Source organism: Balaenoptera borealis (genome assembly GCF_965194805.1).
Source record: "Balaenoptera borealis genome assembly, chromosome: 11".
NCBI classification, from domain to species: domain Eukaryota; kingdom Metazoa; phylum Chordata; class Mammalia; order Artiodactyla; family Balaenopteridae; genus Balaenoptera; species Balaenoptera borealis.
Window position 1 is genome coordinate 25,796,117 of NC_138868.1, and position 27,474 is coordinate 25,823,590.

At 43.4% G+C, this 27,474-nt stretch overlaps 1 protein-coding gene across 11 annotated transcripts in view; it reads right to left on the reverse strand.

Moving 5' to 3' along the window:
• Positions 1–27,474, reverse strand: part of KIAA1549L (KIAA1549 like) — a 291,549-nt gene that overhangs the window by 54,517 nt on the left and 209,558 nt on the right. For 8 of the 11 annotated variants that reach the window (XM_082343657.1, XM_082343656.1, XM_082343652.1 and 5 more), the window contains 4 exons: positions 26,848–26,975; positions 19,834–20,012; positions 12,278–12,495; positions 5,806–5,935 (listed from right to left, as the gene is read on the reverse strand). In XM_082343657.1, coding sequence (XP_082199783.1) covers positions 5,806–5,935; positions 12,278–12,495; positions 19,834–20,012; positions 26,848–26,975 — 655 coding nt within the window. Of the gene's footprint in view, positions 1–1,357; positions 5,489–5,805; positions 5,936–12,277; positions 12,496–19,833; positions 20,013–26,847; positions 26,976–27,474 lie in introns of those variants that run through there. The other 3 variants (XM_082343655.1, XM_082343654.1, XM_082343662.1) reach the window with 2 other exon arrangements.

Below are 27,474 nucleotides of genomic sequence, written 5' to 3' on the forward strand. Positions count from 1 at the left end.
AAGAAAATTGAAATCATATCAAGCATCTTTTCTGACCACGACGCTATGAGATTAGAAATCAACTACAGGGAAACAAACGTAAAAACACAAACACATGGAGGCTAAACAATATGTTACTAAATAACCAAGAGATCACTGAGGAAATCAAAGAGGAAATAAAAAAATACCTAGAGAAAAATTACAATGAAAACACAATGATCCAAAACCTATGGGATGCAGCAAAAGCAGTTCTGAGAAGGAAGTTTAGAGCAATACAAGCCTACCTCAAGAAACAAGAAAAATCTCAAATAAACAACCTAAGCTTACACTTAAAGGAACTAGAGAAAGAAGAACAAACAAAACCCAAAGTTAGTAGAAGGAAAGAAATCATAAAGATCAGAGGAGAAATAAATGAAATAGTAACAAAGAAAACAATAGCAAAGATCAATAAAACTAAAAGCTGGTTCTGTGAGAAGATAAACAAAACTGATAAACCATTAGCCAGACTCATCAAGAAAAGGAGGGAGAGGACTCAAATCAATAAAATTAGAAATGAAAAAGGAGAAGTTACAACAGACACCGCAGAAATACAAAGCATCCTAAGAGACTACTACAAGCAAATCTATGGCAATAAAATGGACAACCTGGAAGAAATGGACAAACTGTTAGAAAGGTATAACCTTCCAAGACTGAACCAGGAAGAAATAGAAAATATGAACAGCCCAATCACAAGTAATGAAATTGAAACTGTGATTCAAAATCTTCCAACAAACAAAAGTCCAGGACCAGATGGCTTCACAGGTGAATTCTATCAAACATTTAGAGAAGAGCTAACACCCATCCTTCTCAAACTCTTCCAAAAAACTGCAGAGGAAGGAACACTCCCAAACTCATTCTATGAGGCCACCATCACCCTGATACCAAAACCAGACAAAGATACTACAAAAAAAGAAAATTACACACCAATATCACTGATGAATATAGATGCAAAAATCCTCAACAAAATACTAGCAAACAGAATCCAACAACACATTAAAAGGATCATACACCATGACCAAGTGGGATTTATCCCAGGGATGTAAGGATTCTTCAATATATGCAAATCAATCAATGTGATACACCATATTAACAAACTGAAGAATAAAAACCATATGATCATCTCAATAGATGCAGAAAATGCTTCTGACAAAATTAAACACCCATTTATGATAAAAGCTCTCCAGAAAGTGGGCAGAGAGGGAACCTACCTCAACATAATAAAGGCCATATACGACAAATCCACAGCAAACATTATTCTCAATGGTGAAAAAATGAAAGCATTTCCTCTAAGATCAGGAACGAGACAAGGATGTCCACGCTCACCACTATTATTCAACATGGTTTTGGAAGTCCTAGCCACGGCAATCAGAGAAGAAAAAGAAATAAAAGGAATCCAAATCAGAAAAGAAGAAGTAAAGCTGTCACTGTTTGCAGATGACATGATACTATACAAAGAGAATCCTAAAGATGCCACCAGAAAACTACTGGAGCTAATCAATGAACTTGGTAAAGTTGCAGGATATAAAATCAACGCACAGGAATCTCCTGCATTCCTATACACTAATGATGAAAAATCTGAAAGAGAAATTAAGGAAACACTCCCATTTACCACTGCAACAAAAAGAATAAAATACCTCGGAATAAACCTACCTAGGGAGACAAAAGACCTGTATGCAGAAAACTATAAGACACTGATGAAAGAAATTAAAGATGATACAAACAGATGGGGAGATATACTATGTACTTGGATTGGAAGCATAAATATTGTGAGAATGACTATACTCCCAAAGCAATCTACAGATTCAGTGCAATCCCTAACAAATTACCAATGGCATTTTTTACAGAACTAGATCAAAAAAATCTTAAAATTTGTATGGAGACACAAAAGACCCCGAATAGCCAAAGCAGTCTTGAGGGAAAAAAACAGAGCTGGAGGAATCAGACTCCCTGACTTCAGACTATACTACAAAGCCACAGTCATCAAGACAATATGGTACTGGCACAAAAACAGAAACATAGATCAATGGAACAAGATAGAAAGCCCAGAGATAAACCCACGCACCTATGGTCAGCTAATCTGTGACAAAGGAGGCAAAGATATACAATGGAGAAAAGACAGCCTCTTCAATAAGTGGTGCTGGGAAAACTGGACAGCTACATGTAAAAGAATGAAATTAGAACACTCCCTAACACCATACACAAAATAAACTCAAAATGGATTTGAGACCTAAATGTAAGGCCAGACACTATAAAACTCTTAGAGGAAAACATAGGAAGAACACTCTTTGACATAAATCACAGCAAGATCTTTTTTGATCCACCTCCTAGAGTAATGGAAATAAAAACAAAAATAAACAAATGGGACCTAATGAAACTTCAAAGCTTTTGCACAGCAAAGGAAACTACAAACAAGATGAAAAGACAACCCTCAGAATGGGAGAAAATATTTGCAAACGAATCAATGGACAAAGGATTAACCTCCAAATATATAAACAGCTCATGCAGCTCAATATTAAAGAAACAAACAACCCAATCTAAAAATGGGCAGAAGACCTGAATAGAGATTTCTTCAAAGAAGACATACAGATGGCCAAGAAGCACATGAAAAGCTGCTCAACATCACGAATTATTAGAGAAATGCAAATCAAAACTACAATGAGGTATCACCTCACACAGGTCAGAATGGCCATCATCAGAAAATCTACAAACAACAAATGCTGGAGAGGGTGTGGAGAAAAGGGAACCCTCTTGCACTATTGGTGGGAATGTAAATTGATACAGCCACTATGGAGAACAGTATGGAGGTTCCTTAAAAAACTAAAAATAGAATTACCATGTGACCCAGCAATCCCACTACTGGGCATATACCCAGGGAAAACCATAATTCAAAAAGACACATGTACCCCAATGTTCATTGCAGCACTATTTACAATAGCCAGGTCATGGAAGCAACCTAAATGCCCATCGACAGACGAATGGCTAAAGAAAATGTGGTACATATATACAATGGAATATTACTCAGCCATAAAAAGGAACGAAATTGGGTCATTTGTAGAGACGTGGATGGATCTAGAGACTGGCATACAGAGTGAAGTAAGTCAGAAAGAGAAAAACAAATATCGTATATTAACACATATATGTGGAACCTAGAAAAATGGTACAGATGAACCGGTTTGCAGGCCAGAAATTGAGACACAGATGTAGAGAACAAACGTATGGACACCAAGGGGGGAAAGTGGCTGGGAGTGGTGGTAGTTGTGTGATGAATTGGGAGACTGGGATTGACATATATACACTAATATATATAAAATGTATAACTAATAAGAACCTGCTGTATAAAAAATAAATAAAATAAAATTCAAAAATTCAAAAGAAAAAAAAAAAAAGGAGCTGGTCCCTCTGGTGCTTCCTAATCTGGCAGAAATGACTTGGAAATGTTGGCCTGGCTTCAAGATCCCCATACCCAGTAGGAAGCATGACGTGTTTCCAACTGAATGACCTGTTCACTGCTGAGCTAATGGATTCTTTTGCCAGGAGTGATTCAGGACTTTTGGAAAATCAAGATTCAGAAAACGAATGCATGCATTGTTTAAAACTAAGACTCTTATTTTTCTGCTTTATCTGCTGGTCCATTTTTTGCTTGTGTGGGTTATCCCTGCAAGAATTTTGTGAGACATGACATCTTATAGAGATCAGAAATACAGGGCATATATTATGTTATGAGAAGACAGATGTACAGTGTTGTGAGGGCACATGCAGGTCGTATTGTGGTGGTTAAGGGGATGGGCTCTGGAGTCGGGTAAACTTATTATGTAACTGCTTGGAGCCTTGGTTTCCCATCTGTACAACGGACATAGTGAGAGCACCTACCTGACTGGTGACTGCAAATTCAATGAGATTATACACATAAAAAGACTAGAATAGGGCCTGGTCTAGTGTGTGCAGTCAGGAAATGATAGCAAATACTTCTCATGGGATTAAAGGCTCAGGAGGAGATACAAGAAACAATTTCATTCTCAGCATCAACAGTCTAAATTCCTAAAATTGTTCCCTAGATGATCATCTTCTCTTAAGGAAACTTATATTTGCTTATGTTTTTGTGATCACACAAACTTTTCAAAGAATTGTATATTTTAAAATATCTATTGAAATGAAGTGTGCTTCCCCTAAAGTAATCTGTAAGTGGAATATTTACACATGTTTGTGAGAGGTGAGCAACCTCCTTTAAAAAATCGTCCCTCTCCTTCTACTGTTTTACACAACATTCCAAGAGTATTAGGTGAGTACTGCAAGTCCTGGCACAGTGGTTAAAAAAAAACCCTGCAGCGTTCTCTTTTCAAGACTAATAGGGAAACCTCTGGCCTATTTCCTCAAACTGTAAAAATGTCTGTGTCTAGAACCTCACGAGAAATCTATTAATACAAATCTTGAAATAAATTAAGAATCCTATCATACCTCAGCAGAATAGTCCCGAGCAGAAGAAAAAGTTCCCCAAACTACAAGCATCCAGGAAGAATAGTCACTGTTAGTAGGGAGAGATTAATTGAAAATTTCAAACGCCCTATTTTTAACCACAGGCTGATTATCAAATTGATGATCAAGTTTAGTATAAGAAATATTTGTATGAGGAGAAAATTTAACATTGAATAATTTAATCTGGAGGAGAAAAAAAGATTTGCCCAAAGCATCTGGAATTTTACAAAACTAAACCATCAAACTGTTTTCTATAAAAAAGGAAAGAGAAATAAAAGGGTATCACCACCAACACAAATATCAAGTTTAAATGTAAGGAAGGTAATTAGAATTCAAATTAGGTATAATATCTCTGTTTGTAATCGGACCATTAAAAAATCCCACTTTAAGTTTCTGTGGCAAACAATGACCAGTCCTGAGGGTGGAGAAATCTTATTGCCTTCAAATTAGCACCGGATGTTTAAGAAATCAAGTGTCATTTTCAAATTACAACCTCACAATTGTAACAAAACTTTATCTGGATATATTTGAATCATAACTCTTGTTACAGAAAAATTTTTATTTGTAATTAGAGAAACATTTTAGGAGAAAGGGAAAGAAACATTTTCATAAAACCTAGGAGTATATTCAAGGCCATTTGAAATCTTGGGGCAGAATGAAGCATTATTGAACATCTCAGCCTAGTATCGTTCATGTGAGCTCATGAGAGCAACTACATGTGACGGGATGTAAACAACGTGAGAGGAGGCACCAAATTGTAAGTCATCATCTGGGGACGTTTGATGGGATTAGAAGCATTTTTACAGCTTGGAGCATCCCTGCACATAAGCATGTGCTTCATCATATGCAATCACCAAATCGCTCTGTTGGAAACCTCATTGTTTCCATGGCATATTGAGGAGTTATGAAATCAGGAACAAATCCAACTTCTCAACGGTGCTATGGATTAAAAGAAGCCTATGTTCAAATGAATTCTAACCCACAGCCATAGTTCCTACTGAGTTTCTAAGGACAAAGGGGAAAAAAATTAAGGACATTTAGAATTGCTGTTGAGTTTAAGGTCAATAATGTACTATTCATAAAATGGTTGAATTTAGACACTGAGCTCCTTTGAGCAATAATTTGTTACTCTGACACATTCCAATTAGCCTTACTTTGCAAAATAGGTAATAAGGAATAATAAAACAGAAACCATTTTAGTGCACTTTAAAATTCCACTAATATGCAGTAAACTGAAACATTATAGGATGCTCTCTCCTCTCTGCATTCAGGACAAAGCAAAGCTGTATTCAGCTCGGCCCACCAGAGACTTACGTCGTATCCGCTGTTACGGATTCCACGCCGAGGTCGCTCCCGAGTCACCAGAAGGTCCATCTCCGTTTCCCCCGGACTCGGGCTGTTCAGAGATTGCCGACTCCGGTAGACAGAGTTCTTCATCTGTTGCCTGAAGAAAATTCAACAACTGTTATGATGCAGCAAATGCCCTGACAGATGGAATTCTCCACTGATCCAAACTACAGGCAACCAATGAAGTGTTTGGATTTGCTTCACGAATCTCAGAATTGATGGTATTTGTTCCCTGGCCATCAGGGGCTGTAGAAAGAGTAGAATGAAGAATTTTCTTCCAGATGCTATAACCATTTGGCTGAATTGTAAATGCTCTTTTGTATGGAAACTAGGTAACTATAATCAATTGCAACACTGCAACCTCATCTAAAATTCTGCTGATGGCAAGGCCAGGGACTCTCCCTTGACCCTCTAGGACAGCTAATGCTGGAAGAACAAACTTGCTGTTGTTAGCTTTGTTGACTTAGCAGCCTCCTACTCCTTTTCATCTTTCTGATTTCACATTCAGGGTTCCATGATGTGTTAACAAACGCTGTGGCTAATGAGCTTCTTAAACACAAGTGTTGATAGATTTTCTTTTCTACCTTTACCACAGTGGATTCCCTTCTGGGCTAAGGAGCCATAAACCAAAAGGCAATTTGGGGCCCATCCATCCATCCATCCATTCATCATCTAGTATTTACTGAGTGGCTACTATGTACCAGGCACTGTGGAAGATGATGAAGATTCACAGTGAGCAAGACAGACATGGCCCTGCTCTCCTGAGCTTACATTCTAATAAGGGAGACAGACAATTCGCATGATAATTTCCAAGAGAAATAAGGGCTATGAAGAAAAAGGAGGTGATGCGACAGATGGTGATAGGATGGGGAATGACTTTAGATAGGATGGTCAGGGAAGGCCTCTCTGGAGAGGTGACATTTCGGCAGACCCCTTAACAGAGCCAGCCACATGCCAATCTAGGCACAGAGCATTTCAAGCCCAGGGAGTAGCATGTCCAGTGGCGCCACTCAGCTCCCGCTAGGAAATGCATCATCACTGTCTTGTTTCCACTTGTCATTAGAGGAATTTTTTGAGGACGGGGAAAGAAACAGTAATATAGTGAGGGCTGTGGCTGTGCTTTTCTTCTTGCACAAGAGTCAACTCTTAGGAGCGGGGACTTTCACATGATCCTGCAGGGTTCATCCCACAAAGGTGGGATAAAATCACTGGCTACTTCCCTCTCATCCAACAGTAAGTTTCTCTCTGTAAATAACTTGCATTTCAGAGCATCTGCCTTCAGAGAACTCCCCAAACACCACCTATTTTGTGTCTCGCTTCTAAGATTCTATCCATTCATGGGTTGAAGGTAAAGAGGTTGCATTATTTATTCCCAGGGACTATGGAAGAAACCTGGGAGATATAGATACCTTTTCATGATCTCACACCCAGTTTGTCACAGCATGACACTCACACACTGTTAGTCTAGAACAGACATTAGAACTCCCAAGGCAAGACACTACCCTTGCAATTAGTCTAGGGAATAAAACACACTATTAGACCGACTCTCTCACCATAAGGAGCTTATACCTGTTTAGAGAGCCTCTGTGGTCTTTGCTTGCCTGCCACCCAGGACAACCCTCTTTAGGTAAGAGCACTAGGATGGTCTTTGGGGACCAGCTTTCCTCCAGGGATAGGCATGTGACTCAGGCTGGACAGTCAGAACATCACAACCCCATGGCCATAACAGTTGGTCAGAGGGTGGGCACTTGAGTTAGTCAAATGAGACTAAGTCTCAAGGCTTTTGCTACAGCAACCAGCAAAGAGGCATTCTCTTGGTGTTGAGGTTTCTAAGAAGATAGGATATAAGCCTAGAGTTGTTGGTAACCAGTTTGCCACTATGAGGTAAAAGCCTGCCTGAAAACCAGCCAGCAAAGAGTGAAGAAACAGCAAGGTAAACATGGAAGACATTCTATGACCTCTTGGAACTAGCCACTCCTGAAGCTTTGGCCTGTTCAATGGTAAATTCCCCTTTTATTTAACCAGTTTGTGTTGGTTTTCCATCATTTACAACCAAAAGAATCCTGACTAATATAGGAGCTTACCACCTAGTGTTATCAAATGTGCCCTATAGTTATCTGCAATTAGAGGCTTCCTTTAGGAAAGAAGCACAACCTTGTGAAACACAATCTGTTCTGAGTGATTCTCACTTTAAGGCAGACCCCAAAGAATTCTTACCCTTGACCTAATTACAAATCATTTTTTGAAGAAGCAGACTTCACAACTGTCCTGAGATTGCCAATTGCTAATAAAGGTGATGGAGGAGTAAATACTAGGATTAGCAATTGACATTCAAGTAGTTTATTTTGGAAGTATTAGAAATACAATAGTGAGATTGTGTAAGCCCTTTCAAGAACCATGAACGTGGGTGAGCCCTTAGACACTGGCATACGCCCCAGTCTCCCTTTCCATCAAAGACAATGTTCTTTTATATACCGCTTAAAGACTGCTGTTTGACATGGATCTCAATTGACCAGATCACCAATGTGTGCCTGATATGCAAGCAACTACTTCGAGATAAATTAGGATTTCAGGTAGAGAAATTACTTATTTTAATCAAATAGAGTTCCATTAGGTATATTCATTTCCTATTGGTATTTTTGCTATATTCTTTAAAAGTTAACAAATTTTGAAACTTGCAAACTTGAGATATAAGTTTTTTAACCTTTGAAAATACTGCTGGGAGGATAATGATAAGTATTATTTGGATTTTTTTTGGAGCCTGGGATTAACCACTATAGTTTAAGAATGTAGTTTCCAAACTGTGTTCTACAGAACCCTAGGGTTCCATAAAGACGGACTAGGGCCATTGAGAAGGAGGAGGAGGACGCCCTGCTTCTATCAGAGAAACTCTGTCTTTATAGGTTATTGCCTTAGGTTGGGTTTCCCCAGCAGCAAGCTCTGTGATGATCTGAGTGGAAGTAGAAGTGGTTTATTTGGGAGAGGGTTCCAGGAAGCACAAGTTGGGAAGTGGGAAAATGAGAGAGGGAAGGAAAGGAGGCCAGTAAAGGATATGCTCCAGAGCAGATCAGTGTTTTGGGCATCTGGGGCTCAAACTCACTAGAGAAGTGTGGGAGACAGATGTTTTAAAATGTAGGTTTCATTATTATTCAGGTGTGGTAAAACCAACAGATCAGGGGATGACTGCCATTGAAAAGGTAGCTCGTATATTCACAGATCTCAAGAGGAAAGGGCATGCCACACTATGGAGGGCCACATGGAAAGCACAAAGGTCAGTCACAAGGCAGTGGGAGTGTGGGGAAAATGTGGGCAAGAGCCTTCATTGTGGCTTTCATGGGAAAGGACTGGCAAGGCAGGGTAAGCAGGCTTAGGACTGGCTCACTTGAAAGATTTTGGCAGACTCTGGGACACGGGAGCTGTCCCTGTTTGCCTGGTACCTGGCCAGGGTGATTCGGGCAGGGAGACTGGGGGCTCAGATTGCAAAAGCCCTGTGTGCAAGAGGCAGCTGGAGTCTGGGCTCTAGCTTGTTTGGTTTGTGTCTGACAAGTGCACTTGCACGTGAGACTTACTATCCCTACGAAAAGGCTAGCCAGCCCTGGGAGGGGCAGTCTCTCCAGAGGCAAGGTCCCAGATGTCAAATCATCAAACATAGAAACCAGACAACATGGTTATTACAACAGTGTATAGTTCTTCTGCCAGGGGTATTTATCCATCAGTTCCCATCTGTCAGTGACTACAGCTGCTCCAGAGCACATTAACTACCTGACACTTCTGGTCGGGGGCTCACGTCAGAGTCACAGATGAAGGATGCTGCTGGCCTATAGGGGGGCTGAGGGGACATGCAGGGGGCCTCTGACAGCACCTGCCTCAGTTATATTACATACTCTGTGTCTCTGGGTAAGAGTTTATAACATAAAAAGGGGGGTGTGCTCTGACTTAAAAAAAAAAGCTGTGAAAACTCTTTTAAAGGGTATCAGGATGAGTCATCATTTGGAATCTAAACTTTGGCTTTGATTTATTTAGGTCTCAGGGTAAGATTCTGGTTATTGATGCTACCTCTGGCCTAGAGAATGAGTCCTTTACTTGTGCCTTGCAGGGGCTAGGTCACTGAGAGCAGAACCTCTAACGAGTAGAACTGTGAACAGTAATTAACAGGCAAGTCTAACCTGTGATAACAGCTAACACACAGCAGGTAGCAGTGGACAGTGCCTGGAGTCAACAAAAATAGCACCCGAGGGGCTTCCCTGGTGGCGCAGTGGTTAAGAACCCGCCTGCCAATGCAGGGGACACGTGTTTGAGCCCTGGCCCGGTTAGATCCCACATGCTGCAGAGCAACTCAGCCCGTGCGCCACAACTACGGAGGCTGCGTTCTAGAGCCCATGAGCCACAACTACTGAGCCCACGCACCACAACTACTGAAGCCCGCGTGCCTAGAGCCCGTGCTCCGCAACAAGAGAAACCACCGCAATGAGAAGCCCGTGCACCGCAACGAAGAGTAACCCCCGCTCGCCGCAACTAGAGGAAGCCCGCGCGCAGCAACGAAGACCCAACGCGGCAAAAAATAAATTAAATTAAATTAATTTTTTAAAAAAACTTAAAAAAAAAAGAATAGCACCCGAGAGCTTACTGAGCCTCTGTTACTCTCCTTTTCTCTATTAATCTTTGTCTTCTCGTCCCAGTCTCTTGCTGACCCCATCTCCCTTCCTATCCCCCACCTCACTTGATTTGTGGTTATCTCTATTTTTCCCTTAACTGGTCAAAAATTTTAATTAAATCATTTCTTCAACAGACATTTCCTAAAAATTACCTATATAATCCCAGCATCAGCAGGCCATCAAAGGGCCTTAAGAATCTGGCCTGACCTTTTGTTAGGCAGTGGAGATGCACCTCTCCAGAAAAAAGTTTTGTTCATTCTCCTTATAAAATACCTTAACAGAAATTTTCATTTCTCAAATAATTACCAAACTAAGTTCCTCTTACTTGTACAGGACTTTTGATTCATTTTCCAAGTATCAGCAGGAAACCCAGGAAAAAACCTCACCACCCTAGTCTATAAAAGACCCCTGAAGTAAAAAGCCCCAAAGTATAAAGTGAAAGCTAAAGAAGCTCCAGCCTCCCAATAAAATCTACATATGTTCTCTTTTTTTCTTACAGTTATCAACTTGGTGGCACATATGTTGTGATCCCATCACAGTGTGATTTTAGATCAACAGCTCTTTATCCCCACCAAGCCTAATGAGAAGCCTGGTAAATGAAGCACTGGCTTAGAATTCTCTCCTTTCATTATTAAAAATAAATTATGGTGATTCCATTCATAAAATGTAGCACCTTGATTTTATGGCTTCCATCTAAGCCTGCCACATAGTCATTTTGGCTTTTAATAAATACCCACTCAGGCCAGGAACCATTCTGTCCTCCCCAGGGACCTCTGTAGAGGGTACGTCTGCCAAGGCTACAGGATGGGTTGCAGCAGGCAGTTCAAAGTCAAGGGGCCACTGCCAAGGAGGATTTGAAAGAGATGGTCTCAAATCATGAAAATGCTTTTGGGGAGGTACCTCAGAGGGAAGGCAAAGAAGAGAGGTGGGCCTATCTAGCTTTGCTGACCTCTACCCCTTTTCCCAGTAGGTGAGGCCATTCCCTGCTGAGTTAGCCGCAAAGCTTGGAGAGATGCCGATTCCAACCACCAGGCCTACCCGCCTCTTGCTAGGCCAGGCCTACCTTTTCGACAGTCACAGCAGCTCACATTTCAAACACCCATCGCACTTGTGAGCAATGAACTTTTGGGGTGGTGATCCTTCTCTCCCATCAGGCCTTAAGTTCCACAAGAGCAGTGATTGGGCTGTCCTGTCCACCATAAAATTTTGAATGAACTGAATGAATGAACATGTGACCATGACAGTATCCAGGATCATGCATGGTGCCCAATACAGAGCAGGTGACAATAAATGGCAAGTGAATGAACAAGTCTATGAATGAAAGAGGAACTCAGCATGGAGACTGGAGTAGCGGTGCGGTAAATACTTACTGAAGCTGAATGAAAAGGTGAGGCATGGGTTCTGTTTTTCTTATGCAAGAGCCGCTAAAATAATTGACGAATACACTGTCCCTTGATCTGGAAGTTGCATAACCAGGTGGGTGATAATTATATCTGAACCCAGCTCTGAAACAGCTACAGGTTTGAAAACATCATTAAGCTAAAGGACAATTATGGTTGTTTGCACAAGTATTTTTTTTAATGGCTTCAATTTTATTGTCTTCCAGACTCACTGTGGAACTCCTGCTCGTACAGACCAGTGTGGCCCAGACCAGCAGCCTGCAAAGATGATAGTCCTAAGGTAACAAACAGATCCAGAGGCCCAGACTGTATTGCCCGAGGCACACCCTGCCCTCATCCCACTAATGGTACAGCGACCTTCAGAGAATCCCTTAGGGACTGCACCTGTTTTTAGCCTCAGTGAATGGGGCACACATTTCTGGGTCTGGATCCAAAACGTGCTCGATGTCCTTTGGGGCTTTTTCATACATCTTCTTTCTTTCCATCTGAGCCTTGCTCGCCTCCACCGGAGGGAAGTCGTAGTATCCCTTCCTCTTGGCTTTGAGGCGCAGCTTGTTCCGATAGTGCTCGATGTCTGACTTCTGCTTCAGGGCTTTGTTCACCTGGGGAGAGAGACAGTCTCAGGCCCACACCTGACCAGGCACAGCCCATAGACAGGAAGCTTCATCAGACAGTCACAACACCTGGAAAAGCCATCCTGGGCTTCACCTCTGGTCCTTTGAGCCAGCCAGACCCACCTGTGTCCCATGCCAAGACCAGCCCTCAAGAGTGGACCACAAACAGTGTGGAGCCTGGCACTTGCCTAAGTCACCTGAGACCTTCCCTCAGGGCCTCCTTGCCCATCTATTCGAGTCTACTCAGGTCTAGGCCTGACTCTGCACTTTTAGCTTTGCGATGTGGGCCTTAGTCCCGCCTAAACCCTTTTGGTTCCCCTGTGTGGAAGACTCGGACTTGGCAACCCAGCTAGACTTGGGGTTCCGACCCTAGCTCCAGCCCTGAGCAGCCCAGTGGCCTCCCCTGGCTGTTTAGCTGGTGTCCTGCTGGATAAGACAGCCAGTTCCTGAAGGAGTAGAGTTGAGATGAATGGGGTGGGAAAGGGGAGCAGACACCCTGCTCCCAAGGTCTCCCCACCCTATCGACCTGCACTTGAGAGCTTATTTTTGTCAACCTATAGCTTTCTTGAAAGAAGCCGTGCATGGTCGCTATTGCCAACCAGTTCCTGCTCACCTGTCAAAGATACAAGCAGATGACTGTGCTTGCTAAATAAGTAACAAATGATGAGCATTTTACTCCCACAAACAGAGCTGAACGGTGAAATCTGTCTGACACCTACTGAACAATACGGAGAACCATCAGTGCTGCTGGTAATCAGACTTGACTACATCTGTATAATCATGTATAATGTAGAGAGCATTTTCACAGCTGTAACTTCAAGGGACAATCATGGAAAGTCTGGTAAGTGTGGGGATGACTTCCACCTGACAGGTGAGGAAACTGAGGCCCAAAAACGGCTAAGTTAGTAAAGTGCAGAGTTGGGACCCCTAGCAAACTAAGTAAGAGCTCCCCTTATAGAGTCTGTGATGTACAATCACTGCAGTGACTTAATGTGTGTGAAGTCTTCTTAACCTTCATGACAACCCATAAGGCAGGTTATTTCATTCCCCATTTTACAGATGAGATTAAGGAACTTTCTCACAGTCCCCACAGATAATCAGTGGTGGGGTCAGGGTTTGACCTTGGACAGCCCATGTCAGAGCTCTGAGTTTGCACAGTTAGCTACAATGTACACTGCCTCTCAGGATGAGAAGACGAGGAAGTACAGAAGGTCCAAAGTCTAAGCCCCTGGGCTGGCAGATTCCACCCCAAGAATGGCTGAGGGCTGAGGTTGGTGTGGGCTTGCCAGAGCTGAGTCTTTCCATTGGGAAGATGTGCAAGGCAATGGTCATCTGGCAGTGCATTGGCGCTGGATACAGAGCTGGCAAAAAATCCAGAGGCCCAGACTCTACCCCAGACCTACTGAATCTGAATCTTCAAGAGTGGGGCCTGGGCATCTGTAGTTTGAAAAAAGTCCCAGAGCTGACTCTGGTCCAGCACCTGGCTGAGAAACCTCTGGCACTGAGCGTTGGTTTTCAAATTATATTCCATGGATTTGTGTCATTTTGGAAGGTCGGCTGAGAATCTTATGAGAATTAGGAGTCTTGCCCTCCAAAAGCCAATACCTTCAGCAAGTCCAGGGACCTGGGTTAAGAACTGTTGCCCCAGAGCTCCAGGAGAGTCCTCAGGAGCCAGGAAAGTATGGAGGCAGCAGGAAGACAGCTAAGCTGTTGGGTCTGGTCCCCAAACCAACAGAGCAGCCCTCCACGCTCCCGTCCGTGTTCTATATCAGACTGCTACAAAACAGCGTGTCTGAAGAAAGGATTAGGGGGTTCGAGAAGGCATAAGGTCCAATGGTCTTGGGGTCAGAAACTTGAGGCCTGATCCCCAAGTCAGGCTGAGCCGAGCTCTGGGAGGAGAGGGAGACAGGCTGTGGCCCTGAGATACGTGAGCTATGCAGAGGTGGTGAGGCCAGGGGAGAGGAGGGGTTGCCCGGAGGCCCCCGGGACGTGGCACAGGAGCTTCCTCACTGTTGCAGCCAATGCCAACGGGGGAGAGAGGGAGGGAGGGGTACGGCTGTCTTACCCCCTTTGTGTCCCTCCTGGCCTTGAAAGTCCCCCCGGGTAGCAAGGACCCACAGCCTGGAATGCTGGGCTTCTGGCCAGTCGGGCCCATGAATCCCTGACTCACTGCCCATGCTGCTGATGATACTTTAGATGAAGCTCTTTTTCTTCTTAAGGCTCTTCTATTTGGGTAATTAACTTAAAATCTGCTAGAACATCAAGACTCCAAAAACTAAGGCTGGCAGTACTCCCTTCTGCTGAGGGAACCGCTCCCCTCTTTCCCCCAGTTCCCCCCACCGTCACAGGTAAGCATAGGAGAAGGGTCCCCGCTTGAGCCAAACTTACTTGCAAGCAACACAGGGGAAGAATCTCCTTTTAAAGTCAATCTCTGTCTCTCACTCATTCCCAACTCTTCATGAGACGTTCACCAGAGTTCACCGGGTTAATATGCAAACACACTTGGGAGGATAATACTGTTGCTTTCAGTCATTTACATTTTAACGATGCAGCAGCATAAAGCTGTGGCTAAGGGTATAGGCTCTGGGAACCAGATCAACTGCCTGGGTTTAAATCCCAGCTCTGTCGTTCCCTAGCTATGTGACCCTGGGCACATTACTTAACTTCTCTGTGCCTCAGATTCATTAGGTGAACAGGGAGATAATACTACTGCCCTCGTAGGGCTGTTGTGAGGATTTGCATGAGTTCACATGCATGGCATGCTTGCAACATGACCATCACTGAGAATGACTTTAAAATGTTATTACCGCTAATGTAGGTTGTTTGGGATTCCTTTACATCTAAGAGTAAGGGAGAGGGAGCTTGACAGAGAGAAGGGGAAGGGGAATGAGTAGCTTTGGGAGCACAGAGCGCTAAGGTGAGCAGACGTGGGTGGAGTGGGGCAGTGAGGGGGCTTTGGGCCGAGCAGCATGGGTGCAGCACTGTGGGAGTGGGTGCGCAGGGGCAGGGGCAGGACGAACAAAGGAAGGCGGACAGGCCACCGGCTGCACTGCAGTCTTAGAACGTCCCTGTTCCTTCCTCTTGCCCATGAGAGTTACTCTGGTTGCATCCTTTCTGGTTCCTGTTTCAGGAGGGAAAGAGGAAGAGACAAGCCAGTTGCAAGAAGCAGCCTATAACAATGCAAACCAACACCTGGGGGCTTTGAGGATTAGGTATAGCACTAGCTGTGTTTGGCCAACAAGTTGTGGTGAGAGTGTGGTGTTTTATGAAAGCCCATTCGAGGATCCGTGCAGCTAGCTCAGGAGTCACGAGCCTGAGTAACTATGGCCCATCCTCTAAGATAAACTCCCAAATGCCCAGGATGTGGTTCAATGTGCAAGCAGAGACTCCGTTCCTGACACTCCACACTGCTAGGTTATCCTAGCAATGAATTCATCCAGTGGTAAGATACGTATCAACCAAAGTACGAAGCCCGAGGTTCACTAACATGAGGCTGCATGTTAGATGCTTTATTTTTACAGCATTTGAAGAAACAGACTGAGGGACATATTTTTTCTAACTCTTGCAAAGATCTCCCCAACCTGGGCCCTGATGATATCTTTAGGTTGGTAGCATCTCACAAATCTTTAATTGTTCCCTCGTTCTGCCTGCCACTGAGAAAACCAGTAAAGAGAAGAAGGTAGCATGACATCCTCTGAGCCAGGAATCCATTTCTGGAATCTCTCCTAAAACAACATTCCAAGAGACGTTCAAAGTCAGAGATGAAAGTTAACATCACCAGTAATCAGACATATCAGTATCAAGTACTTCCTGATGCAATGCCCATGAAAGGCCACAACATTCCCATAGTTATGCCAAAAATTCATAACCTCAATCCAATCATAAGAAAACACCAGACAAATCCAAATTGAGGGACACTCTACATGGTAACAGGCTTCAAAAGAGTAATGGTCATGAAAGACAAAATGGTCACAAAGAAGGACAGAGGAACTGTCCCAAACTGGAGGAGACTCAGAAAACAACTAAATGCCATGTGGGATCCTCGACTGGATTCCAGAACAGGAAAAGGACATGAGCGGGAAAACCGGTGAAATTCAAATGAGATCGGCACATTAGTCAATAGTATTGTACCAATGTTATGTTCTTGGGTTGGATCATTATTCTATGGTTACATAAGATGTTAACAGTAGGGGTAGCAGGTAAAGAACTAGCTGGGTAAAGGAATTCTTTGTCCTATTACAGCAACTCTTTTGTAAATCTAAAATTATTTTCAAAATAAAAACTTTTTAAAAGTCATGCATGAAAACTAAAACCAAAAATACCTGGTTTGAACAATGGGAGAGTAGTTTCCCAATCAATGGTGCACCTACTCAATCAAGTCATTCACAATGATCATCAGAAAAACAATATCAACACAGCAAATGCTTAAGATACAAGATATAAAGTTGTCTGTCTACGATGAGATTCTAAAATATACATGAGTTTGATCAAAAGGTTGGAGGTGGAAAAAATGAAAACAGAGGATATATTAGGGTAGTGAGGTTACAGTGATCTTTCTTACTTTCTGAACTTTGCTGTTATTATGTTTTCTTTAAAATAATATTTAAAAGAATTACCTATAATTCATAAAAGGAAAATTTATGGCTTTGAGGCTGTACTTTCTTCGCTTATACAAGCTGCCCGTAAGAGGAGAAAGAGGAAAATTATAAGACAATCTGCCTCAAATGCCACAAGGCAGTAAATTACAGAGAACAGTTCACGGCTCCTTTCCAATCCAAATGTCAGCAAGGTCTATTCCTTCCGCTACCAAAGTGTAACATGTATCCATTTCTGGACAGGGAAAATGCTCATCTGTTCTCCTGTGACGGGGTGATGGGCCTGGCAGAAAAAGGGAGTGGTAAGTTAGATTTAGCAGAGATCTGGAATCTGTCCCCATGACATTCACATGGCTAAGCTGGGATGAAAAGATCCAGGCATGGGGCTTCCCTGGTGGCGCAGTGGTTGAGAGTCTGCCTGCTAATGCAGGGGACGCGGGTTCGAGCCCTGGTCTGGGAGGATCCCACATGCCGCGGAGCAACTGGGCCCGTGAGCCACAACTGCTGAGCCTGCGCGTCTGGAGCCTGTGCCCCGCAACGGGAGGGGCCGCGATAGTGAAAGGCCCGCGCACCGCGATGAAGAGCGGCCTCCGCGCCGCGATGAAGAGTGGCCCCCACTTGCCGCAACTAGAGAAAGCCCTCACACGAAAACTAAGAGACCCAACACAGCCATAAATAAATAAATAAATAAATAAATAAATAAATAAATAAATAAATAAATAAATAAATAAATAAAGTATTAAAAAAAAAAAAAAAAAAGAAAAGATCCAGGCATGGCAGCCATCACCTGGGCCAATACTGGGCAGAGGGTCTTAATGAAGAGCAGTTACCAGTGCGTTAGTGATAACCTCAGAGGCCTCTAATCATTGGGCTTGCATGTCCAGTGGCAGAACTGTGTACAAGGAAAGATTCACTGGCTGTGATTGGCTTTAAGAAGATATACAGGTTCCCAAATGATAGGGCCAAAGGGCATAAAGTACTTGATCAATGAATCCTTGCTCATTAGCTGACTAATGATGATGATGACAGTAATAATAACGTACTTGTATGCTAGGCACTGTTCTAAGTGCTTTACATGTATTAACGCATTTGATCCTCACAACAGTCCCATTGTACAGATGGATATACTGAGGCACAGATAAATTAACCTGCCTAAGGTCACAAAGATAGTAAGTAGAAGAGCTGGGATTCACATTCCTGCAGCATGGCTGGAGAGTCCATACTCTTTCAAGCACAATGTTTTTTTTCACTAATGGGCCACAGGAAGTCAAAGAGAGGGAAGGAGCACTGGACAGGGAGCCAGGGGGCCTGAACATCATGCTGTCACAATAACCTGCAGTGCAACTCTGAGCAAGCCACCTGAGCCCTCTGGCTTCAGTTTCCTTGTCTAAAAAAAATGAGGAGGTTGGAATAGAAGCGCTCTGTAAGTCCACACCAGTTAAGTTCTTTTTATTTTTATTTATTTATTTTTGGCCATGCTGCGCAGCCTGTGGGATCTTAGTTCCCTGACCGGAGATCAAACCTGGGCCCACGTCAGTGAAAGCACTGAGTCTTAACCACTGGACCACCAGGGAATTCCCAGTTAAATTCTTTTTAAAAGTTGATGAACCTCAACTCATCACACCTCTAGGCAGTTCGGTCTTTCTGTCCAGAAAACCAGAGGAGCTTCCTGAATCAGGTCTGTAACAGGCTTTTATACGTGGCCTGGATGGGGGATGCAGACAAGCCGCTAAAGTGCGCTTACAATACCCAGCTGTATGGGGCTATCGCATTTTCCTCCAGGTGTGATGGTAAAGAGACTTTAAAGCTTAGGCAGTCTCCCTCCTGATGCAGGTAACCATAGCTGGGTATAAACTAATGAAGTGAAAAACCAACCTGACAGCTTAACAACAGAGAAAAATATATGAAAGTACGTGTGTGCGTGCATACATGTGTAACGTATTCACATGCAGGTTCCATATGCATGGCCTTAAAGGATCATAAACATCTTCAGCCCACTGACCATTCTACTGCAGGAGATGGAGAAATGGCAGATAATTTTTACCCAATTTAAATTTAGCTCTCCCCTAAACTGCCTCTATCAATCTATCTATCTATCTCCATCCATCCATCCATCCACCCACCCATCCATCCATCTGTTTTTCTTTGGTGGAATCATTATTCTCCTGTACATTAATAATTTTTTTCCAACTTAGGAAAATTGATTAACATCATGATATCCATCGATATCCTCCTGGAAGCAGGCAAAGGGTTGTTTCAAGCTTGCTCAAAGGAGTAAAAGTCATTTCAAAGCCTAGATAGTGGGCCACATCCCGGTCTGGATCTCCTCCGGTCCCCTATCAATTCAAGTGCCTCTCACCACCACTGCAACAGACGTGCCATCCTGACCAGTTTAGTATCAAGAAAGACAGCAGGCTGTGTGGGTGAGGTGTTGGGGAAGCAGAATTTCTGATGTTTCTCTTCACAACTACAGTTTTTAAAAAGTCCCCTTTGGGCTTTCTAATGAAGGTAGAAAATGCTCTGAAAACATCACTCAGCAAACTGGTTTGGGGTGACTTGTGTCCTGATTCGTTCTGCTGAGGCCCGCGCATGCAGAGGTAAAAATGACCCCCAGAGCCCCGTATACCTGGATGCAACCTGCACCCAGGACCCCCAGGTGCTACTCCTTAGTCCGCATCCACGGAGGCCTGGCTGCACCTGCTCTCTCCTGCTCTGGTCCTCAGGTGCTCACCTCGCCGTTGAGGACGACCGGCTCCTGGCTCCTGTCCGAGGTGGGGTGCACCACGGGGAGGGCTGTGGGTTTTATTCCGATGAGCTGCACAGACCCAGAAGACGTGTCAAAGGGATCAGCAACCGCCTTGCCAGAGCTGTCAAAGAGGACCGCTCCTTCCTCTTCATCACTCGCCGGCACTAAAGCACAACATAAACACATTGATTTTCTGGTGTGCAGGAGCTGCACCATCATGGGGGAATATATGAGAGGCTCACAGCCGAAGGACAGGACTTTACTCAAAATGACCTCAGGAATGACAGTGTCTGGTTCTGTGCCAATGGCTCACTCCTGCTCGTGGCTTCCTTTTTTATTTTTATTTTTTAATTTAAGATCTACACTCTACACCCCTCCACTGGTTTGAATTTTAAAAGTAAAAACCATTCCTTCAAAACTGTGACAGAACACACTTGGAAAAAAAAAAAGTAAATTTGTTCTCTATGTTTGAGTCGGAGATGGGAAAAGTGCCATTTGGCCAAACCTGGCAACTATCCTTAAAATATGACAATCAAGAGAATAACAGCATTCAGTTTAGTCTCTGCCACCAAAGCTACCCATTTTGGCATCACGTGAAGGTCACGAGTCTTCCCTGGTCAGCCACAGTAATTGCTCCTGAAACTTTTTCTTTCTTTCTAAAGACTGCTTCTTCAATGACTAGGGTTTGGTTTCTTTCATGTGTCTAAAACAAAAGAAAGTTAAGAAATAACCACTCGAGAAATGAATTTAAAGCTACAGACAACTCCCCTAATTAACTAAAGCCATTTCCACCTACACTCTGTTAAATTAATTCTCCCCTCTGACAGAGGATTCTGCTGTGATTGCTGAAAGACAGCCATCTGCTTGTGCTTCCATAGCTAAGCTGACGGAGGACTTCGGAGGGCCAGCGGTATCTTGCTGATTTACTAGTTCTTAAAGCACATTCCCATTAAGTAACTATTATACGAACGACAGTTTATTGAGCATGGCTCGGCAAGAGATAAATTAAGCCTGTTCAAACAACCAAGCCAGCCGGCAATTTAGGAGCAAAATAGGTGTTATATGAAATATGAATGTAATAGAAGTGTATTCATCTTTCCTCCCGTCTCGAGAGACTGGGATGTCATTTAAATTATTGAGAAACACATAGTTTGTACCATTCTGTCACTTATCATAATCACAGAAGATTTGTCAAATTAAGCCAAGTAAATTGTTATTGTACAATGTGGCTAAAACACCTCAGAGTCTAACCATGGGTTATAATTGGAGTATTTTTGGGTTCTGTGGACTTATTTGTAAATAGTAGGCCACCAAGAAGCCAATGACAGAGGAAAATCTCTATTCAGATGTGTTACCAGATGCATATATCTTTTTAGAGTGTAGTTTTGCTGGGCAATTCTTGCTTTCCTACCATTATCTCCCACCAGACAACTCCTATGAAACCCAGCCTCCAAGATGGCACCCAGTAATTCTTGCCTCCCGATATTCACAACCACATAGGATTAACCTGTGTAACAAAACAGGAAATTGCAGAAATGGCAATGTATCTCTTCCAAGGCTAGGTCATAAAAAAGCATTGTTGCTTCCACCTTGCTCTCTCTTGGATCACTTCCCTCTAGGGAAAGTCAGCTGTCATGTTATGCGAACACTCAAGCAGCCCTATGGAGACGTCCACGTGGCAAGAAACTGAGACTCCTGACAACAATAATGTGAGTGAGCCATCTTATGAGTGGGTTCTGCAGGCCCAGTGAGGCCTTTCAATGGCTACAGCCCAGGCCAATATCTTGACTGCAACCTCATGAGATACTCTGAACCCAGAGCCACCCAATTAAACCACTTCCGAATTCCTGACCCACAGATACTACATGAGATAATAAATTTAGATTGTCATTTCAGTTGCCAGATGTTGGGGTAATTTGGTACGCAGTGATAAGTAACCAATACACTTCCTAAACAATGCCCCTCCTCTGAGCTTCCACTCTTGTCCTCCTACCTCTAAAATACACACTCCACCAGCAGCCAGGATGGATTATCTTTTCAAAAGATAACCAGATCACAGCACTCCTCTGATCAGAACCTTTTGAAGGCTTCATCTCTCTCAGAATAAAATCCAGAGTCTTTACTGTGACCTACAAGGTCCTGTACCATGTGGCCCTGGCTACCTTGCTGAGCTCATTTCCCGCTTCTCCCCTGAGCCACTCTGCTCCAGCCACAGTGGCCTTCTTGAACACAGCAGGCTTGTTCCCACCTCCAGGATTTTGCATTTGCTCTTCCCCCAGATCTTTACATGCCTAGTTCCTTCTTATTTTTCAAGTTGCAGCTTAAAAAAGACTTTCCTTATCCACCAATCTAAAAAAACTCACCTCATCACTCTGTTGTATTTTCTTCAATGCATTTATCACTATTGATTTGTTGTATTGATTTAATCGGCTCCCACCCCCTGCCACTAGAATAGAAGAGCTCCATTCTTGCCCATCTTTTTAAAGGCTCATGCCTTTGCATTTAGCAGTGTCTCACATGCAGTTGGCTTTCAATAGGGATTTGTTGAATACATGAATGAATAAAGGAATGACTAAAATTTCCTGACTTGGAAAAAGAGATGCTGTTAGTACCTGCAGAACAAGTAAACATGTAAAAGTTAACCATTCCGAGGTTGAAGAGATGATACCTAGCATTCTTCTTGCTTCTGGGTTGTGACACCCTTACTCCTCACCCCGTGGAGGGAAAGGGGGGAGCATTAACTATAATGGGACAGGAAAAGAACACCCTGGAAACTGTATAAACTGCAGTTCTTTTCCACTATCACTCAAAGTCATATTCAGATTTGCACAATAATTCCTCTAGGTTTCTTTAAGAGCAAAATAGTTATCCCCCCCCCCAAAAGGACTGTATGGAAAAAATACATTATAAGGCATTGCATTAAATATTAATACATTAAGATGTTATGTGAGGGCTTCCCTGGTGGCGCAGTGGTTGAGAATCTGCCTGCCAATGCAGGGGACACGGGTTCGAGCCCTGGTCTGGGAAGATCCCACATGCTGCGGAGCAACTAGGCCCGTGAGCCACAATTACTGAGCCTGCGCGTTTGGAGCCTGTGCTCCACAACAAGAGAGGCCGCGACAGTGAGAGGCCCGCGCACCGCGATGAAGAGTGGCCCCCACTCGCCACAACTAGAGAAAACCCTCACACAGAAATGAAGACCCAACACAGCTATAAATAAATAATAAATAAATAAAATTTTTAAAAAAATGTTATGTGAGTACAGCAGGTTCATGGGAATATTTAAAGCATAATTTGTCCCTAAAGATAAAAGCACGGGACAATGCTAAAGAAAAGGGCCACAGTGAAATTGAGGAAGTATCCTACAACATCACCACATCATCACAGTAAATGCCACCAAGCATCCGCCCTGTATCTATTTGTGTTTTATTTGCATTGCTGGTGTGAACTTCAGTAAATCAGGCTGGAAAGGGGGATTTCATTTCTTTATGTTTGAACTGGCATGGGGAGAACCTTCCCATGTGAAGCAGAAAATGCTCTTAAACGAAACATTTTCTTTTTTGGGGAATCTTTATTAAAGCTCAAAGACAAATAATTTTCAACTAGAATCACTGCCCTCTGGTGTTGCTTATCAAATAATAAGTGAGTCTTCATCTCACTGGGAAGGCAAAGAAAGAATAAACTGCAACTGTTTTTGAGCTAATATTTCTGACTAATCCTCAAGGGCCCCTGCTAAGAAAGTAGTGATTCATCTGCCAAGCTCTCTGATCCCTGACCTCCTCCTGCCCCACCTGCCCCACGACCACTAGGAGGCAAGGCGTGATTAGATTCTGAAACCTGGCTGTGAAATCTTGGTGTCTTAAAGGAAGGTGCACCCTTAATGGTTTATGGAGGTTCTTTCTTCTAAATGACTGAAGGTATAAATACATAATGTTCTCACCTTGAACTCATTTTTAACTCTTTCCTGGAAAACACTCTTTCTAAGGTGACATTGGTTTGGGTTCAGAAGTTTAAGTATCTGTATTTAGTTGAGAGAATGCCAAATTGTTTTGCTTTCAAAATCCTAGCTCTCACATCTATCTTTCCCACTTATATTTAAACATCACCTTGAAACAGACTCTAAAACTGCCTGCAGTTATAGTAACTAATGAGGCCATTGAGCTATAAGGACCTCCCCCCCCCCACCCCCAGCCATGTTACTAGTGGAATAGTGTCTTTTCCTTTTAAAGTTCTTATCTTCACAAAAAAGTAGAAAATTAGAAGCTACATATGCAACAAACCTGGTGGAAAACAAGAAGAGTTTTAGAATGATAGCCTGGTACATGAACATTTATTAATTAACCTCAGTAACCCTAACATCTAGAGTGGATACTAAGCCATAAAAACAACTTCTGATTATTCCATACCAAGAGAATAATCTATTCTCAGAGGCTACATTCACACAATCAAGTACTTTTTGCAAGCTGACAATGTGATGGAACTACACCTTCTAGTTTTTCCACAATTCCATTCAATGTTATTTCCTTCCTTCCTCCCTTCCTTCCTTCCTTTCTTCCTTCTCTCCCTCCCTCCTTCCTTCCCTCCTTCTGTTCATCTTCTAATCCAATAAAATATGCTATTGATATTTTTGGTGAACTCCAACCTAGTATTGTGATTAAGTGGAGCCCTTTGATAAAAAAAAGGACAAGTGTAGGTTCCATTGAAGGTCCAGTCTAGAATTCTGATGTGCTTCAGCATCTGTTGAATTTTACATTAAACGAGTTGGTCCTCTCATTTCTATTTGAAATTTTCAAAGTGAAACCTCACTGAACGAGAACGTTTGGTCAAAGAGAAGTGACCAAGTGACCAAGAAGTCTGAAAATTCACTGGGTTTACTTCTGGCAAAAATAAAATGCAACGAAGCACTGTAAACTTGGAGAAAGGATGGCTTTTTAATAAAACAAACACGTTAAAACCTCAACCTGGTACAGTAACTGCATTTTATTCATGCACCCGGCTGTTGTTATTTCTGAACCTGATATTTAAATAATCAAAGTGACCTAAACAGAACGAGAAGGCAGGTAGAGAGGGTGGGAAAACACGAACAGGAAGGTCAGTGGGAACATTTAGGGAAGTCAATGCCTCACCAGCCGGGTTGGGGAGTGATGGGGTCTGAAACTGACCCCGCCCCCTCCTCTTCTACAGATTAAATGCAGGGCACGGGGAAAGGCATCATCTTGTCAATGGGTATTTGCTGACAGAGGAGTCTGTATATTGCATATTTTTAAGCAAGAAAAGGGCACAGAACAGTAGGTACATTGATCCCATTGCACAAAATAAAATAAAGCAATACAACAAAAAACATGTGTTGATACATGTGAAGATACATGTGTGTTGTCATATGCATAGTAAAAAAGTCTGAGAGAGACACACACTGAGTTATTCAAGGCCATTTGAGGACTGGGGTGGGTGATGGGGTATCTGGGGGAGGATGGACTTTGACTCGACTTTATACATTTCTGGGAAGAATGTAAAGGAAGGAGGGAAGGAGGGGTGTGATGGGAGAAGGAGGAGCAGGAGGGCATCTCGGCAATGGCAGTCACCGCAGCTGGTTAAAACAACCTTCCCCTGTGGCTTCACTGCATTATCTCTGGGTTGCCTCACTCCCTCTGCCCACCTGCCTTAGCATCTCACTCTGGGAGGAAAGAGGAGAAAGTGGCTAAGTTCACATCTCCCTTTATAAGCCACAGCTCCTGTGGCCCGCTGTGAGCTGCCTTGGCAGACTGCCGATGGGCAGAATTTCTGGTGGTCCCGGGTAGGGTGATATTCCAGGAAAACCCCACAGGTCACACCCTGATTCTGGTGTGGAAAGCACAGTCTCTGTGTGGCATGGGGGGATCAGGAAAAGAAAAAATGTAAGAAGCAAATCAGTTTGACAGTTTAAAGAAATGCTTTATATAATGGTTGGAAATGGGAACAGGGACCACATTCTCCATGCAGAAGACAAATCCACTCTGCCATTCTTTCTTTTTTTGGTCAGAAAAAAGAAAGAAGTAAGTGACGTTCGAAAACAAAAGAATATTCTGGCACTAGTTTCAAGGGAGAGTCCTGAACCACACTTCATCAAATTTCTGTAAAAGGGAAGCACAGCTAACCAGAGTGCCAGATTGTTTGCCTTTTCACCCAGCATTTCTGTAGGACTCCACCTACAACCCTTTGAGATCCAAAAGGAATTTTCCCTGATCTGAGTGGCAGCACCGGTTCCCTGAATCTGGGCTTTAGTAAGCCAGCATCACACACAGAAGGACCGAGTGGAGATGAGGCTCAGAGCAAAAGTGGGATCAGGAGGAGGGAGGCTGCATGATGATGTCTAAGAGATGAGATCTACAGGTGGTGCCACAGCACACTAAGGCAGCTCTGACAACCTGTAAATAACCCCCAACACCAATCCTTTATAGGTGGTGAAAAGATCTGCACGTGGGAGAAACTAAATGGTTAAGTTTGCCTGGCGAATAAAGACAAGCACAGGCTGATTTTTATGATGACAGATTTATTACTGTCTTGATTTTCCTGGGAGAGGTGGATTTGTAATATCTGGGCTCACTGGCACAGACTGAAGCCCTGAAACTTACCAAGCAAGTCAGGGCAAGAAAATGAGGGGACTCTCCAAGACAAGCAGTGCTTCAGAAACCTGCCACCCTCGTGGACCTGGTGCTACAAATCAAGGCAATTCACCCCCAAATGAGAAAAATCTCTAAGCAAACATCAGCTCAATTTGTATAGGGTTTTTCTCAGGCCCTGCATAATTCCATAAGCACAGAGGGCAGAGGAAGTGAAACAGAGTAATTCAGGGAAGGGCGTAAGGCACTACCTCAAGAGGTAGGTAGGACCTTTGCGGGACACAGTAGAGAGAAGAGTGGGCGGTGGTTTAAGGCACACTGGTGTGCGAGCCTGTGCACGTGCGTGCGCGCACGTGTGCGCTGGGCTCGGGGGTGCTGCTTGGCAGGGAAGGCTTCTCACCATTTCTCTTCCATGCCTCCTCCTTTGTCACTTTCTGCTGTGCCATTACATTCTGGGGTGAGCGCCTCCCCGAGCTGGGCTTCCCTGATTCGTTGCTGATGACAGAGCCATTCTCACTGGGCGACCTGCTGGAGGTAACCATAGCAACAGGGAGACGGTAAGTTTCAACTAGAGCAGCCTCCTCTCAAGGTTATTTTATTCACACAGTTTGTGTCTGCAGCCTTTCATTCCGGTTTTATCCACAAAGAAGACACGATACAGGAAAAGGAAAAAAACAAACCCAACACTACAGCATGGGTTAAGGAGCTGGCTGTTGTGAAGTGTGTTTACCAGTGCTGAGCTCTACAGAGAAGTTCAATGAGCGCAGCCCTCCATTCCCATCTCTTTTTCATGAGCCCCCAGTGACTAGGGACAAGGCAGTGATGGCGTTTGTAAGCGTGCCCTCTTTTTAAAACGCGGCGCTTTGGATAGTGTTGCAGAGTGTTTGATTCACATGGCATCTTGAGGGACATGCATAAAACATGGTTCTCTTCGGCTGGTCTCTTTACAGAATATAGCCTGACTCCTAAAGATTAAGTCACTCAAGCTAACTGGCAACCACTTACATTTGAATCTACTAATTTGAGC